Below are 12,683 nucleotides of genomic sequence, written 5' to 3'. Positions count from 1 at the left end.
GTAAATAAGGTCTCGAAAAGTTTACGACAAGAAACAGTGCCAATATTAGAGGGCGCTACTTGGCTGGTTTACGTGGAGCCGGTTCAAATCTGCACTTCAAAACATTTTTTTATTAGCACTCCAATCACTGCTACCCCACAAAATTTCACGATTCTAGGACTTCAGGATCCAATGCCGTCAGGTTTATAGGTATTTTTAGGTACCCCTAGTTTAAGGGGTTGCAGGGCGAAAGTTACAGATTTCTGGTCCCCAGATGTATTTGCATACAGACAGATCCATCTCTACATGCCAAATTTCAGCATGTATCTAGTAGTCTGTATTTTCTATGACACGAATTTCATATAGTACGGACAGTGGAAATTAAGGTACTTATCTATAAAATTTCAAGTATAATAGGTAGCCTAATAAAACTTGGTGTTTTTGATAAATTTACAAACTACATGGCATACCAAAAATTTCAGCTCTTTAACATTATCCAAGCCGAAACTATGAGGGTTCGAAAATACAACGAAACGTGCCGAAAAAAGATAAGGCTTATTATTAACCGGGCAACTAAAATATTAAACAGAAACTTTCACTGGGCATATAATAATATAATTAGACTGTGCATTAATATTTTAGCGCCAATAAATTTATATTAGCCTCAAATTTAAGCATCATATTATTAAACAACTGGCAGCAAAATCAAGCCATCCAAAAAAATTATAGGGAACTTGAATTGATAGGTTGGCGTCTAAAATAATAAGTTGGCAACTAATATTGTAAAGAGATCATGAAATTTGGTTGGTTATATTATCTAGGCTCGTATTTAACCGGTCAACTAATAAATCAAATTTTGGTAGTTTAAAATAATAGAAATGGGTACTAAAATTAATAGTTTGGTAACTAAAATGGAACCTTAAAATATATCAATATGAGTTGTTTTTTAATGCCGTTACAGCTTTTGTTTATTTTTAGGCAGGTACCAAATATTTATTTGGCAACTGAATTATTATATTGGAGAGTATTTATGAAGCACATTTTAAAAAGAAAACGGCTATCTATTAATTTAAAAATGAAGTTCTTTTAAAATATTTTGTTTTGTCATTACACGGTCAACCTAACACGCTCCTCCTCGCTTCGCTCGTCGTCGCACCTATCTTTTGACTCTGGCAGAACGTGGTAACTATTGAAATTAGTAATTCAAAATTTAAAGACCTAATGGTATAATGGTCATTAGGTGTTTCATGAGTAGGAATTTCAACTATAATTATAGTAGGGTATTATACGTAAATAAATTTGTGGTGTTTTGTGGATTAGGAAATTTGTCAATTTAAATTACTAGGTATGCGTTTAAATTTAAATTATTTAAAAATGGAGTATTTAAAGCTTATGTTTATAGGTATCTTAGGTATTCTGTTTATGCACAAAATATATAAACAACCAAATTTTATGATCGCTTTACAATATTAGTTGCCAACTTATTATTTTAGACGCCAACCTATCAATTCAAGTTCCCTATAATTTTTTTGGGTGGCTTGATTTTGCTGCCAGTTTTTTAATAATATGATGCTTAAATTTGAGGCTAATATAAATTTACTGGTGCTAAAATATTAATGTACAGCAAAATTATATTATTATATGCCCAGTGAATGTTCCTGTTTAATATTTTAGTTGCCCGGTTATTATAAGCCTATTATATATGTACATATACAGAATACCTAAGATACCTTTATACATAAGCTTTAAATACTCCGTTTTTAAATAATTTAAACATATGCATACCTAGTAAGTACTTTAAATTGACAAATTTCCTAATCCACAAAACACCACAAATTTATTTACCAATGGTCAGTAAGTCGAAATTCCTAATCATGCAACACCTAATGGCCATTAAACCATTAGGACTTTAAATTTTTAATTACTAAGTTCAATAGTTATCACGGTGATCTGCAAGAGTCAAAAGATAGGTGCGACGACGAGCGAAGCGAGGGGAGCGTGTTAGGTTGACCGTGTAGTGACCAAATAAAATATTGTACAAAATAACTTAATTTTCTTAATTAATAGATAGCCATTTTCTTTTAAACTGTGCTTCATAAACTGTCTCCAATATAATAAATTCAGTTGCCAAATAAATACTTGGTACCTGCCTCAAAATAAACAAGCTGTACAGCATTAAAATGTTGTCTCATATTGATATATTTTAAGGCTCTGTTTTAGTTGCCAATCTATTAATTTTAGTACCCATTTCTATTTTTTTTTATTGCTCAAATTCGATTAATTAGTTGGCTGGTTAAATACGTGCCAAAAGATAATATATGCACTGCCTTTCGCCCTTTGTCTCATCTTGGCGGGGGCACGGCTGTGCCCCCAGATCTACCACCCTACCGACAATTAAGCCGTGACGTCACAAACGGACGAGAGGCGTTTTCGTGCGAGGTTTAAATTAGCTATAATAAAATGCAATTATTTACAATATTTAACATATTGTAAATAATTGCTATAGTACTAATGAGTATAGCTGAAATATTGTGTTTTTCGAAACCAATACAAGTGTATCGACATATTAAAAGGGATTTAAAAATTTGTCATCAGGCCAATTGAAACAAATATTGAGGCTTACCAATTTAATTGACTCTTATTATACTAATAAATTAAATAATAGATACAAATCAACATTTTAATAACTATGTATCTACGTTGTACAGAAGCATACAATAGTATCTACGCGCTCTTGTGTTGTTCACAAGTAGGTATCTATCTCAAAATATATTTGTTTACAAAAATATAAACGCTCTGAAATCCGGTTCAACGATGTTTTCCAATACATAAAACTTCATCAAATAATATAGTCATTCCCACGGATTATCATCTACCGTTTCACTTACATTGTCTTTCATTTTTGTAAGCTTCTTCTTATGCATTCTACTTTCTACTGGCCCTTCTACTATTTCCCCTTTATTGAAATCCTCAGCCGTTATTATTGTTTTAACTTCTTCTGGCTTACCATCGGTTAGAACTTTAGGCTTCTTTGCTTTCTGAATATACCTTAAAGGATAGTAAACATACTTCACTCCATTTACAATTTTGTATTTTGGATAGTTGAGTTTGTTTTTATATCGTCCAAGAACTTGATTAATCCAGTACTGGTAAGTATTTTGTAAGATATCTATTATTCCTCTCTTCTTCCTTGATTTGACATTTCTTTTGATAACTTCGTTGTTTAGGTTCTTTATTATTGAATACGGTTTTCCATTAGAGTTATATCTTATTAATGGTGTAATGTATGATATGATTGGATCGTAAGTTTCTTTTTCTACGTTTTTCGTAGTATACTGACTTTGCAAGTTATCCCGGGTTCTTCTTTTCCTTGGTGCACTATTCACGTTTAAAATTTCATCGTTTATATTGTGTAGTGTTGAATATTTCTTTTCCTCTGCTTTATTGTTATTATTCTCTAAAAGAGGTTCGTTGGGTTCAAGTTCTGCATTTTCTATAATATCTTGGCTTTGCAACACGTCGTTAGGCGATATTGTTTTGATTGATTTCACTTTTGAATTTTGTATAAACTGGTCGTTTTGATGATTTTCAGTCGAAACGTATGATATTATTGATTCTTTATTCTTTTGTTGTTGGCTTTCTAAGCCATTGACAATGTCTCTCCTTTCTCTTGATTGAACATTTGCTTTAATAACCTCGTCGTTTAGATTTTTAATCGTAAAATACGGTTTCTTTCCATTTGCATTGTTATTATATCTGACTAAAGGCGTGACGTAAGATATTATAGGTTCGTTTTTTTCATTTTCGATGATGGATCTGCTTTGCCATTGTCCGTTTGCGTCGTAACCGCCGCCGCCACCGCCGCCGTAGTCTTGTCCACCTGGTCAAATTTGAACTTTTATTCTATAGCTATTAGAGACTTGTGTGTATTGTGTTAGACTGGTATAATACCTGCTGGCATCCAAGCTCCGCCGCCGCCTCCTCCTGCTGCCCAACCCTGGGAAAAGTTGGGACATTTGATATATATTTTAGCACATGTATCTATATACCCCATCATGTATTTATATTCCCTAGCAAAGATATTTAGTTGTTTCTTAATAAACCCATAAAATATCATAAAAATATAACCTAGGAAATGTATGAAAAATTAAGTGAATTGGGTTCTTTAGTCATTGCTGAAATTTTTTTGCAGAATGTCATTTTACAACAAATTTTTCACTTAATTTCATTTTGCCGCACGATCAAGTGGCAACACTGGCAACTCAACAAATAATTCGTATGATTTCCAAACCTAAAAGTTAGCAACTGTGTGTTTTAGGTAACAAAATTATTTCGTAATTCTAATACAAAACACAAAATATACTTTATTTTTATAAGCTAACACGGTGCGATGAAAATAAAGTCGGTTCTATTTGGTCGCAGTTAACCTAACCTTGTCCTAACGTATAATATTGACTCTGTCAAATGAATAGACGTTATTATTTATCTAATCTATCTTATTAATACTATATTTCGAGGATCTCGGAAACTACTCTCGACTTCGATGAAATTTGTTATATGGGGGTTTTTGGGGGCGATAAATCGATCTAGCTATGTCTTATCTCTGGGAAAACGCGCATTTTGAGTTTTTATATGTTTCTCCCAAATATTATTAATAAATATGTAGGTACTCAAGTGAATGATTTGGCGAATGTAATATATTCCAAATGTTGTGTATCATAACAACTATAATCTACTTAACAATAATTCTACCAAATTAAACGTTATGATAATGGAAATTTGCCGAATTTTGGTTGCTTTTGCGAAAAGATGGCTGCCAAGTGAAATTCGGACAATAAAACTTCGGCGTAGAGGCAGAACAGAAAATTAATTTCGTTATCCCTTCGAAGGTACCTTGGCACAGTAAGAATTATGGTGAAATACAATATATCTCACATTATTATCACTGTGACAAGGTACGAAGTGGGAAAGGAATCAAATTCCATGGCCTTATCTAATCTATAAGCGCCTCCTGCAAAGGTAACCTACCGGAAAATTCAATTTTTGGAGTCACATTATTTATCAATGAATTACAAAATTACTACAGGAACAGTCAGCAGTAGAAGTTGCTAAGCGTGCGAGGTGTTCAAAATTACCTTGACACGCTCTTATTCTCTTAACAATAAAGTCACGTCAAGATCATTTTGAACACCTCGCCCGCTTAGCAACTTCTGCTGCTGACTGAACAAGCGCTCAGCTTTCGAACTAACTCCTTCTTAAATAATAATAATAAAGTCTTGACTTCATTTCTGTTTAGGAACATTGCTCATGAATATTTGCAGGCGTTACAAGTAACCCACATTAATCGAGCGTTTCTTTTATTTTCGCCTGTTCTATATACTCGTATAGTGACCTTTTTTGCCACTTTTGTGTTATTTCTACTCAGAATCACGAGCTCTTTCAATCCTAATGGGATAAAAAATGTCCCAGAGTTTTTTTCCTATTGTGTTACCATTTCCCCATATACTTATATTCATACGAGTATTATAAAACCCTAACCTAAGTCCTAAGATGTGGAATACCCATCCATGAAGATTAGATTTCTCTTCTTTCTACCGTACAACTGTTTTTAAATAAGTTTAAAATTATATTATTTAATGTAATAAATGTCTTATCTAAATCCTAAGATAAATAAAAAGATTTTTTTTTTTAACAATAAAAAGATTAGATTAGACACAGATTGTCGTGCTATATTTATATTAGCTTTGTATTGACTAAGTATCTATAAACCGACTATAGATATAGTGCATAATTATTTTCCTTCGTATTTTCATAGAAACGTACGAACGTGTCTTAATTGCTCCGAGAAAATACGAAGGAAAACAATTAAGCCCTACATCTATAAGTGCCTTTATTGGCATAATATAAGTCACTATCTAAGAGCTTAGAGAACCTACGAGTTACCATAGTCTAATAAAACATGGTCTTCCATTCCCAGAGTGACACGGGCCTACGTCACAACAACATGGCCGCTATATATAGCGCTATCGCATATTATCATATAGCGCTGTCGCATGATGACGTAGGCCCGTGTCAGTTAGGTGACCTAGAAAAGACGGGAATGGAGTACCAGGCGGAGTATATTATTATACCATGCGAGTTACCTGCGAGTACTGGCCCCAATTTCACCACGGTGACAGGTGCGACAATTGTAAAATCACTGTTGCTGACGTCACAGGCATCCATGGGCTACGGTTACCACTTACCATCGGGCGGGCCGTATTCCTGTTTGCCACCATCATTGTATTATTTAAAAAAACTTTATTATATCGGAAAAAAACAGATATTTCTTTTGCGAAGTTTCTGACAATTGTCAAGATTTAGAAGAATTGTAGGTAATTCTTGACAGGTAATGAGGTATAATTGTAGTGTTTCTTGTGACAATTGTCATAAACTTAGCAAGAGAAATATCTGTTTATTTCCGATATAATAAAGTTTTTTTTAATAAAACAATGATGGTGGCAAACAGGAATACGGCCCGCCCGATGCTAAGCGGTAACCGTAGCCCATGGATGCCTGTGACGTCAGCAACAGTGATGTTTTACAATTGTCGCACCTGTCACCGTGGTGAAATTGGAGCCTGGTCAGTAGGTAATTTAAGTAAGCTGTTTGTATTGTGGACATTTGTACAGTCACCCGCAATAATAATGTTACTCTTCGATGGCTGCAAAAATATGTGACATGCTCTAATGGCTTTACAAATAAGATCGTGTCAGATATTTATGCGGCTATCGTTGTGTAACTGTACAAGTACTTAAAATTATTAATTAATGTTATAAAAATAGTATAATTTATGGCTTCTTACGTCACCACCGCCGCCGCCTCCGCCCCCACCACCGCCACCCCCTTTCTTTTCTAGAATTTTCATTAGTAACATCATCTGGAAAAAAAAACATTAATTTCATCGTTATCATTATTTTAATAATTTATTATTATTCCTACTGTTACAAATAACAATAATAAACACGGATGCGCCAGTTCTCGAAAATGGTCGTGCCACGCTCTATTAGGATCGATTTATCATCACTGACAGGACTATTGAAGCCAATAAGCCTGACATCGTGCTGATAGATCGATCGCAGCGCCGGGCCGTGCTCGTCGACGTCACCATCCCCCATGATGAGAATCTCGTGAAGGCCGAGAAGGAGAAGACCAGCAAGTACATCAGACTTAGCTCACGGGATAACCGCTATGTGGGATGTTGACTCGACGATCATTGTTCCTATAGTCGTGTCAGCGAACGGTCTCATAGCGAAGAGTCTCGACCTACACCTAGAGAGACTCTCGCTGGGTGGTTGAATCAAGGGTCAGATGCAGAAGGCGGTAATTTAGGACACGGCGCGTATAGTCGTCGGCTCCTCACTCTGCGGCCCTGACCACCGGCAGCTTGGGCTCTGCCCCGCTGCCGGCGGCACCCTAGGTTAGGTTTTTCATAATGTTTTTATATATTTTTTTGTAATGTTTTGTAAGTGTTTTTATATTGTACTTTTATAAGTTAAATAAAGGAAATAAACACTGATATACCTATCTACCGATAATAGTGTTATGGACATGTTTCTGACATACAGTTTATTAATTCAATTCAATTATATTCGCTAACAAAGCCGCGCATCCACATTTTACACAAGTCAACTATGTAAGGCCTTATTTTTTAGCGTTAACTACCCAAAGGGTAAAAACGGGACTCTATTACTAAGACTCCACTGTCAGTCTGTCTGTCCGTCTGTCTGTCACCAGGCTGTACCATGAGGTTTAACAACAAACACAAAAAAAAATTAAGTGGGGCTCCCATACAACAAACGTGATTTTTTTGCCGTTTTTTGCGTAATGGTACGGAAACCTTCGTGCTTGAGTCCGATTTGCACTTGTTTACATAATTTTATAATTGTCACTTACAACAAATGGGGTTCAAGCAGATATTTACCTACTTAGATGACTATAATTGGTCAAACCAATTTGTCAGTAAGAACCAGGAAAACTTTACTGATCCTTTTCTTTTGGGTGCTAGAGTACTAGTGTAAGACAAAGATAGTATCATTCTCTATGTCTAAGATTGAAATGAAACAGTCCTTTGACAAACTATAAAATCAAAGCCGAGAACAAACGTTCGAAACTTTTTGACAATAACTTATAATTAAAACAATACTCGCCTTTGACATCATAAAGGTCATCATGCTGAACATCATGCCCTTGAATGACATCATTCCCATCATACCCATCATTGCCGGGATCATCTGGAAGAAAACATCATCAAAAACAATGGTGTTTCAACTATACGGCGTTATTTAGCGTTTTGACGTATTACGACTATTCCTCTGAAAATAATTGTGTTTAAAGTCAAGGTATAAGAGTTTTACTTTTAAAATACCGACGTTTATTATTTAATATTTTTGTTTATGCTTAAACATATTTAATTTGATTAATTTAATAGGCGTTTAAAATATTTTTACACAATTTTCAATCGTGGCTGAATGTCGATGGGTCTGTGCTTTCGATGCCTACATGTTGCCAAAAAATTCAATATGGCGGACGGTGAATGTTTTAAATTTAAGGTCAACGTATTAAATAATGATTTTTTTTAAATTTTGAATTGGGTTCTATCTTACCATCATCATTTTCATCTTCATACACATCATCGCCATCATCATCATTTTCTTCTTGCCGTCGTCGTGACCTCCACCACCTCCACCCCCACCCCCCCCCTTTACGTTTCTTTCTACCCACGAATTCATCAGCTGAAACATAAGAATAATAACCTAAAGTGTCATCCTATAGAACTTGCTAACTATTAAACAAAAGTCACTAGTAAATTCATCATTTTTGGCAGTTTCAATATGGCGGTTTGTTTACATAGTTAGCAAATTCCATAGAATGACACTTTATATCTACGTTGCCTAGTCTTTACGTTAGTGGAGGAGTTAGATTTAACTACCTATAACTGAAAATGAATTAAAATTATACTTCGTTTTTTTTAGCATTAGAAATAAGGTAAACAATCATGATGTGTCTTTAAATTGAAAAACACGTTTTAAAAATAAGTCACGGCAAATATGTAACAAAATTTATGAATCTAATACGATCTTTATATTATTCTGCTTTCATATCATAAGTAATAGTTACTGATTTTTAAAAAGCGTTTTTCAATTAAAAGACATGTCAAGATCGCTTACCTTCTTTCTAATGCTTAAAAAACCAACTATAGACATGTTTTAGTGATTTTTAGAGTTCCGTGCGTGGTACGTGCATGTGATGCGGAGGGATGAAAGTCATGTGGCGAGAAAGGTATTACGAAAGAATGTGGAGGGAGGTACGAGGAAAGGAAAACCGAAGAAATGGTGGATGGACTGTGTGAGAGATGATATGAAACGAACACAAGTGAATGATGAGATGACGGGTGACAGAGAAGTATGGAAGAAAAAGACAGCCTGCCCCGACCCCAAGTGAATGAGACAAGGGCAAGCGAATGATGAATAGAATTAGATTTAGAAATATTTAATTTACTTAGCACAAAAAATAACATAAAACTTAAATTCATGTAGACTAACAGAACATAAATATTTGTGGTGAAAGATCCCCACTCAGCTTCTTGTTGATTTTCAGTGAGGCCTGGTAAAAAACCAAAGCTAGAACTAAAACTTTTCATTTTTTCATTTTTTCAAAACTAACTAGGTGGCACAAAAGATACCTATGGGTCAAGGGCCTCCGAAAACGATAAGATAGGAAAAGATACCTAACTAATAACACATAGGTATATCCAAACAACAAAATAAGCGGTCACAGCATTAAGTAGTCCAAAATTAAGAACAAAAACATAAGGAGTCATAAATGAAAAAAAGGGTTAAAAATATATCTTAAAAAAAAACAGTATAAATTATAAGGCTATTCATTTTATATAATATATCGGTATAAGTTATATTGACGACAAATGCATTAATGAAAACATAAATGTCAAACCATGGTTTGAAATCTCCATATCAATATGATACCAAGATATCTTTCCATACAGTAGGTTCTAGATATAGTATTCTTATGTGACTATGGGCCCAATTCGGATTTTGAAATAGACATCTATTAGACATCTTTTAGACATCGCCAAGATACGATAACGATATGTTTAAGATCTAACCTGTCAATTTTGACATTTGCGCGATTCTGGAGATACTGTTGAACGATTTCCACAGGATATGACTTAGAGATCCAATTCACATCTAATAGATATTTTACTCTATCTAACGTAAAAGCTGCGCTGCAAAAGAGAACTAGTTGATATCTAAACTATAACGTATCTAGAATGGATCTAGTACGTGTCGTCTCTTGTGAATATCTTGAAATTCGAATACGGCAGTATTACACTGTATACGACTACGTATTGTAAGGGTAGGTGCAGATGTAGTGCATAATTATTTTCCATCGTATTTTCACGGTAACATACGAACGTGTCATGCTATTTCAGTCAGTCTCGGTACAAAAACTGAGGTTGACTGAAGTAGCTTGACAAAGACAAATACGAACGTTTCCGAGAAAATACTAAAGAAAACAATTGCACTACTTCTGTAAATAGCTTACCTGTGTGTGACATAGCTATGTCTTTTCCCAACGCTTTGAATCGCAGTATGTGGTTGTCGAAAAAGCTGTTGACAGCATTATCAATATCTAATGATAATCCTTCCGAGTTACTTCGTATGTCCGGATCCTCAATGGTGTTTTGGTCGATTTCGGTTGTGTTGTTTATTTTAACTGCAAGTAATTGTGTAGTATCCAAATTAATAAGTATATCCAAAAAATTAACAGTTTTAAAAATTAAAACCAAAGTACCTATAGCTGTAAATAATGTAGGTAGCTGATTTCAAACAAAATGATTGTTTTCAGTGATTTCAATTTTAGGAATCTTAAGAAAGCACAAACAACTTTTCACCTGTTCACGAAAATTTAAATCTTCTGTTTTTTTTTTGTCTAATGATTGACATAACATCAAATCAACTTCAGATATAGTTTCTGTATTAGGCATGATTTAGTCATTAATTAATATTAAGTGCTACTAAATGCAAGTACCTAGCTAATGTAATGAACTCTCATTGATTTAGCAGTAATTATGTGTCAATCGGACCTTATTTATTAAAATGATAGAAATACTGTAATGTCTTATAATGTGCACTTACCAAATTTAACATAATCTCCTATCACCGAAACTTCTGTCAAATTGTTCAACACTTTCAAATATAATAGCGTTTTCTTCTGTAAGCAAGAATACGACAAATACAGAAAACATTCCGTATATACACCTTCGAAAGCATCAGCCGAATTATCAACTTCAACACTAATAATATCACTATTATTTACTACTTCATTTATTATATTTGCATTAACTATAGCGATAGTCGCAGTTAAAATCACTATGCTATCGAAAGCCATACCGTAAGGCCATAAGAAAACAAATGAAAAACCAAACAGTGGGTTAGCGTTATTTATTTACATTCCTTTAATGGGATTTCAGGTCAAATGTCAAGGTATGTGGGTGAAAACATGTCATTTAGTCTTCAAATAATACGTCATTTTGCGGTCGCCTAAGGGTAGGAGTTAGCGCCAACCACGAAGTTTAGTGCGATATTGGATTTTGTGATATAAGCATTGTTATGAAGGTAATAGGGTCTTGGTTGTTTCTTTATTGTGTTAACTATGTGTCAATTGAATGTTAGATGGATGAGGTTATAGAGCTATGATTCTAAGAAGTACTCATACCGTAAAATCAGGTAACTATAGTCCTTAAATATAACTATGGTCCAATTTCTAATGCTGATTCTTAACGAGCCTTTATGATTTGTACTCGTTACATTTATTTTGGAGCTTAGATACACTATAATGATCATCATCATCTCAGCCATAAGACGTCCACTGCTGAACATAGGACTTACACATATTTTACTGGAACTTGAATTTGGACCATAGTTGCCATAGTTGTAAGTTGTGGACTAAAATTACCTGATTTTACAAGTACGCTACTATGTTTACCCTAATTTATTGTTTTTTGGGTTCTAACTTCCTAGTATTTTTTTTGGAATTGGGTGGCATTTTAAATGTAACGTATGAATTGTCATCAATAGGCTTTACAGTCACGCGTTTTCACACTGTCCGATCCGATGTCGGATGTAGTATCCTACATCCGCGTAGTAACATCGCAGGGCGCCGTCTGTAACGGTCACGCTACAACAAAAATTATGCCCACACAAACTTCAAACTTCAACATTTATTCAGCAAATAGGCCACAAGGGCACTTTTACACGTCAACATTGAATTTACATACAAGCAAAAATAATAATAATACATCAACAATTTACAACTGCAACTACCGAACAAAAATGTTATCAGTCCGATGGCTGGGGGGAGGCTCCGACATGGCTGAAATTATCGGAAGCGCCTTTTCAATATCGGATGTCGGTAGGCACCTATGAGAAAAACAACTGCAGGGGACTGCCATACGCCTTTTTATTTAACTTGCAATGTAAGTACCTATGTACCGTAACATCGGGGTACTTTAGCCCTAGGGGGTAACTTTGTCCCAAAACGAAAAAAAGGTTGAACTTCCCGTCACGCCGTACGTCAGGACCTATCGATGTATTTCGCACTATTCATCGATAGATGACCGTATGGAGCGGTGGATAAAAACA

At 34.6% G+C, this 12,683-nt stretch overlaps 1 protein-coding gene across 1 annotated transcript; it reads right to left on the bottom strand.

Moving 5' to 3' along the window:
• Positions 1 to 2,688: 2,688 nt before the first annotated feature.
• On the bottom strand, positions 2,689 to 11,934 carry LOC134801344 (keratin, type II cytoskeletal 1b-like). The gene is given in 8 exon segments (XM_063773885.1): positions 2,689 to 3,859; positions 3,931 to 3,976; positions 6,824 to 6,898; positions 8,169 to 8,252; positions 8,625 to 8,723; positions 8,725 to 8,753; positions 10,585 to 10,755; positions 11,931 to 11,934. Coding segments are annotated over 8 exon segments (1,536 nt in total). The 3' UTR covers positions 2,689 to 2,831.
• Positions 11,935 to 12,683: the final 749 nt, after the last annotated feature.

This window comes from Cydia splendana, chromosome 21, assembly GCF_910591565.1.
Source record: "Cydia splendana chromosome 21, ilCydSple1.2, whole genome shotgun sequence".
NCBI lineage: Eukaryota > Metazoa > Arthropoda > Insecta > Lepidoptera > Tortricidae > Cydia > Cydia splendana.
Note: the sequence above shows the minus strand (reverse complement) of the source record. Positions and strands in the feature narration are given on the sequence as shown.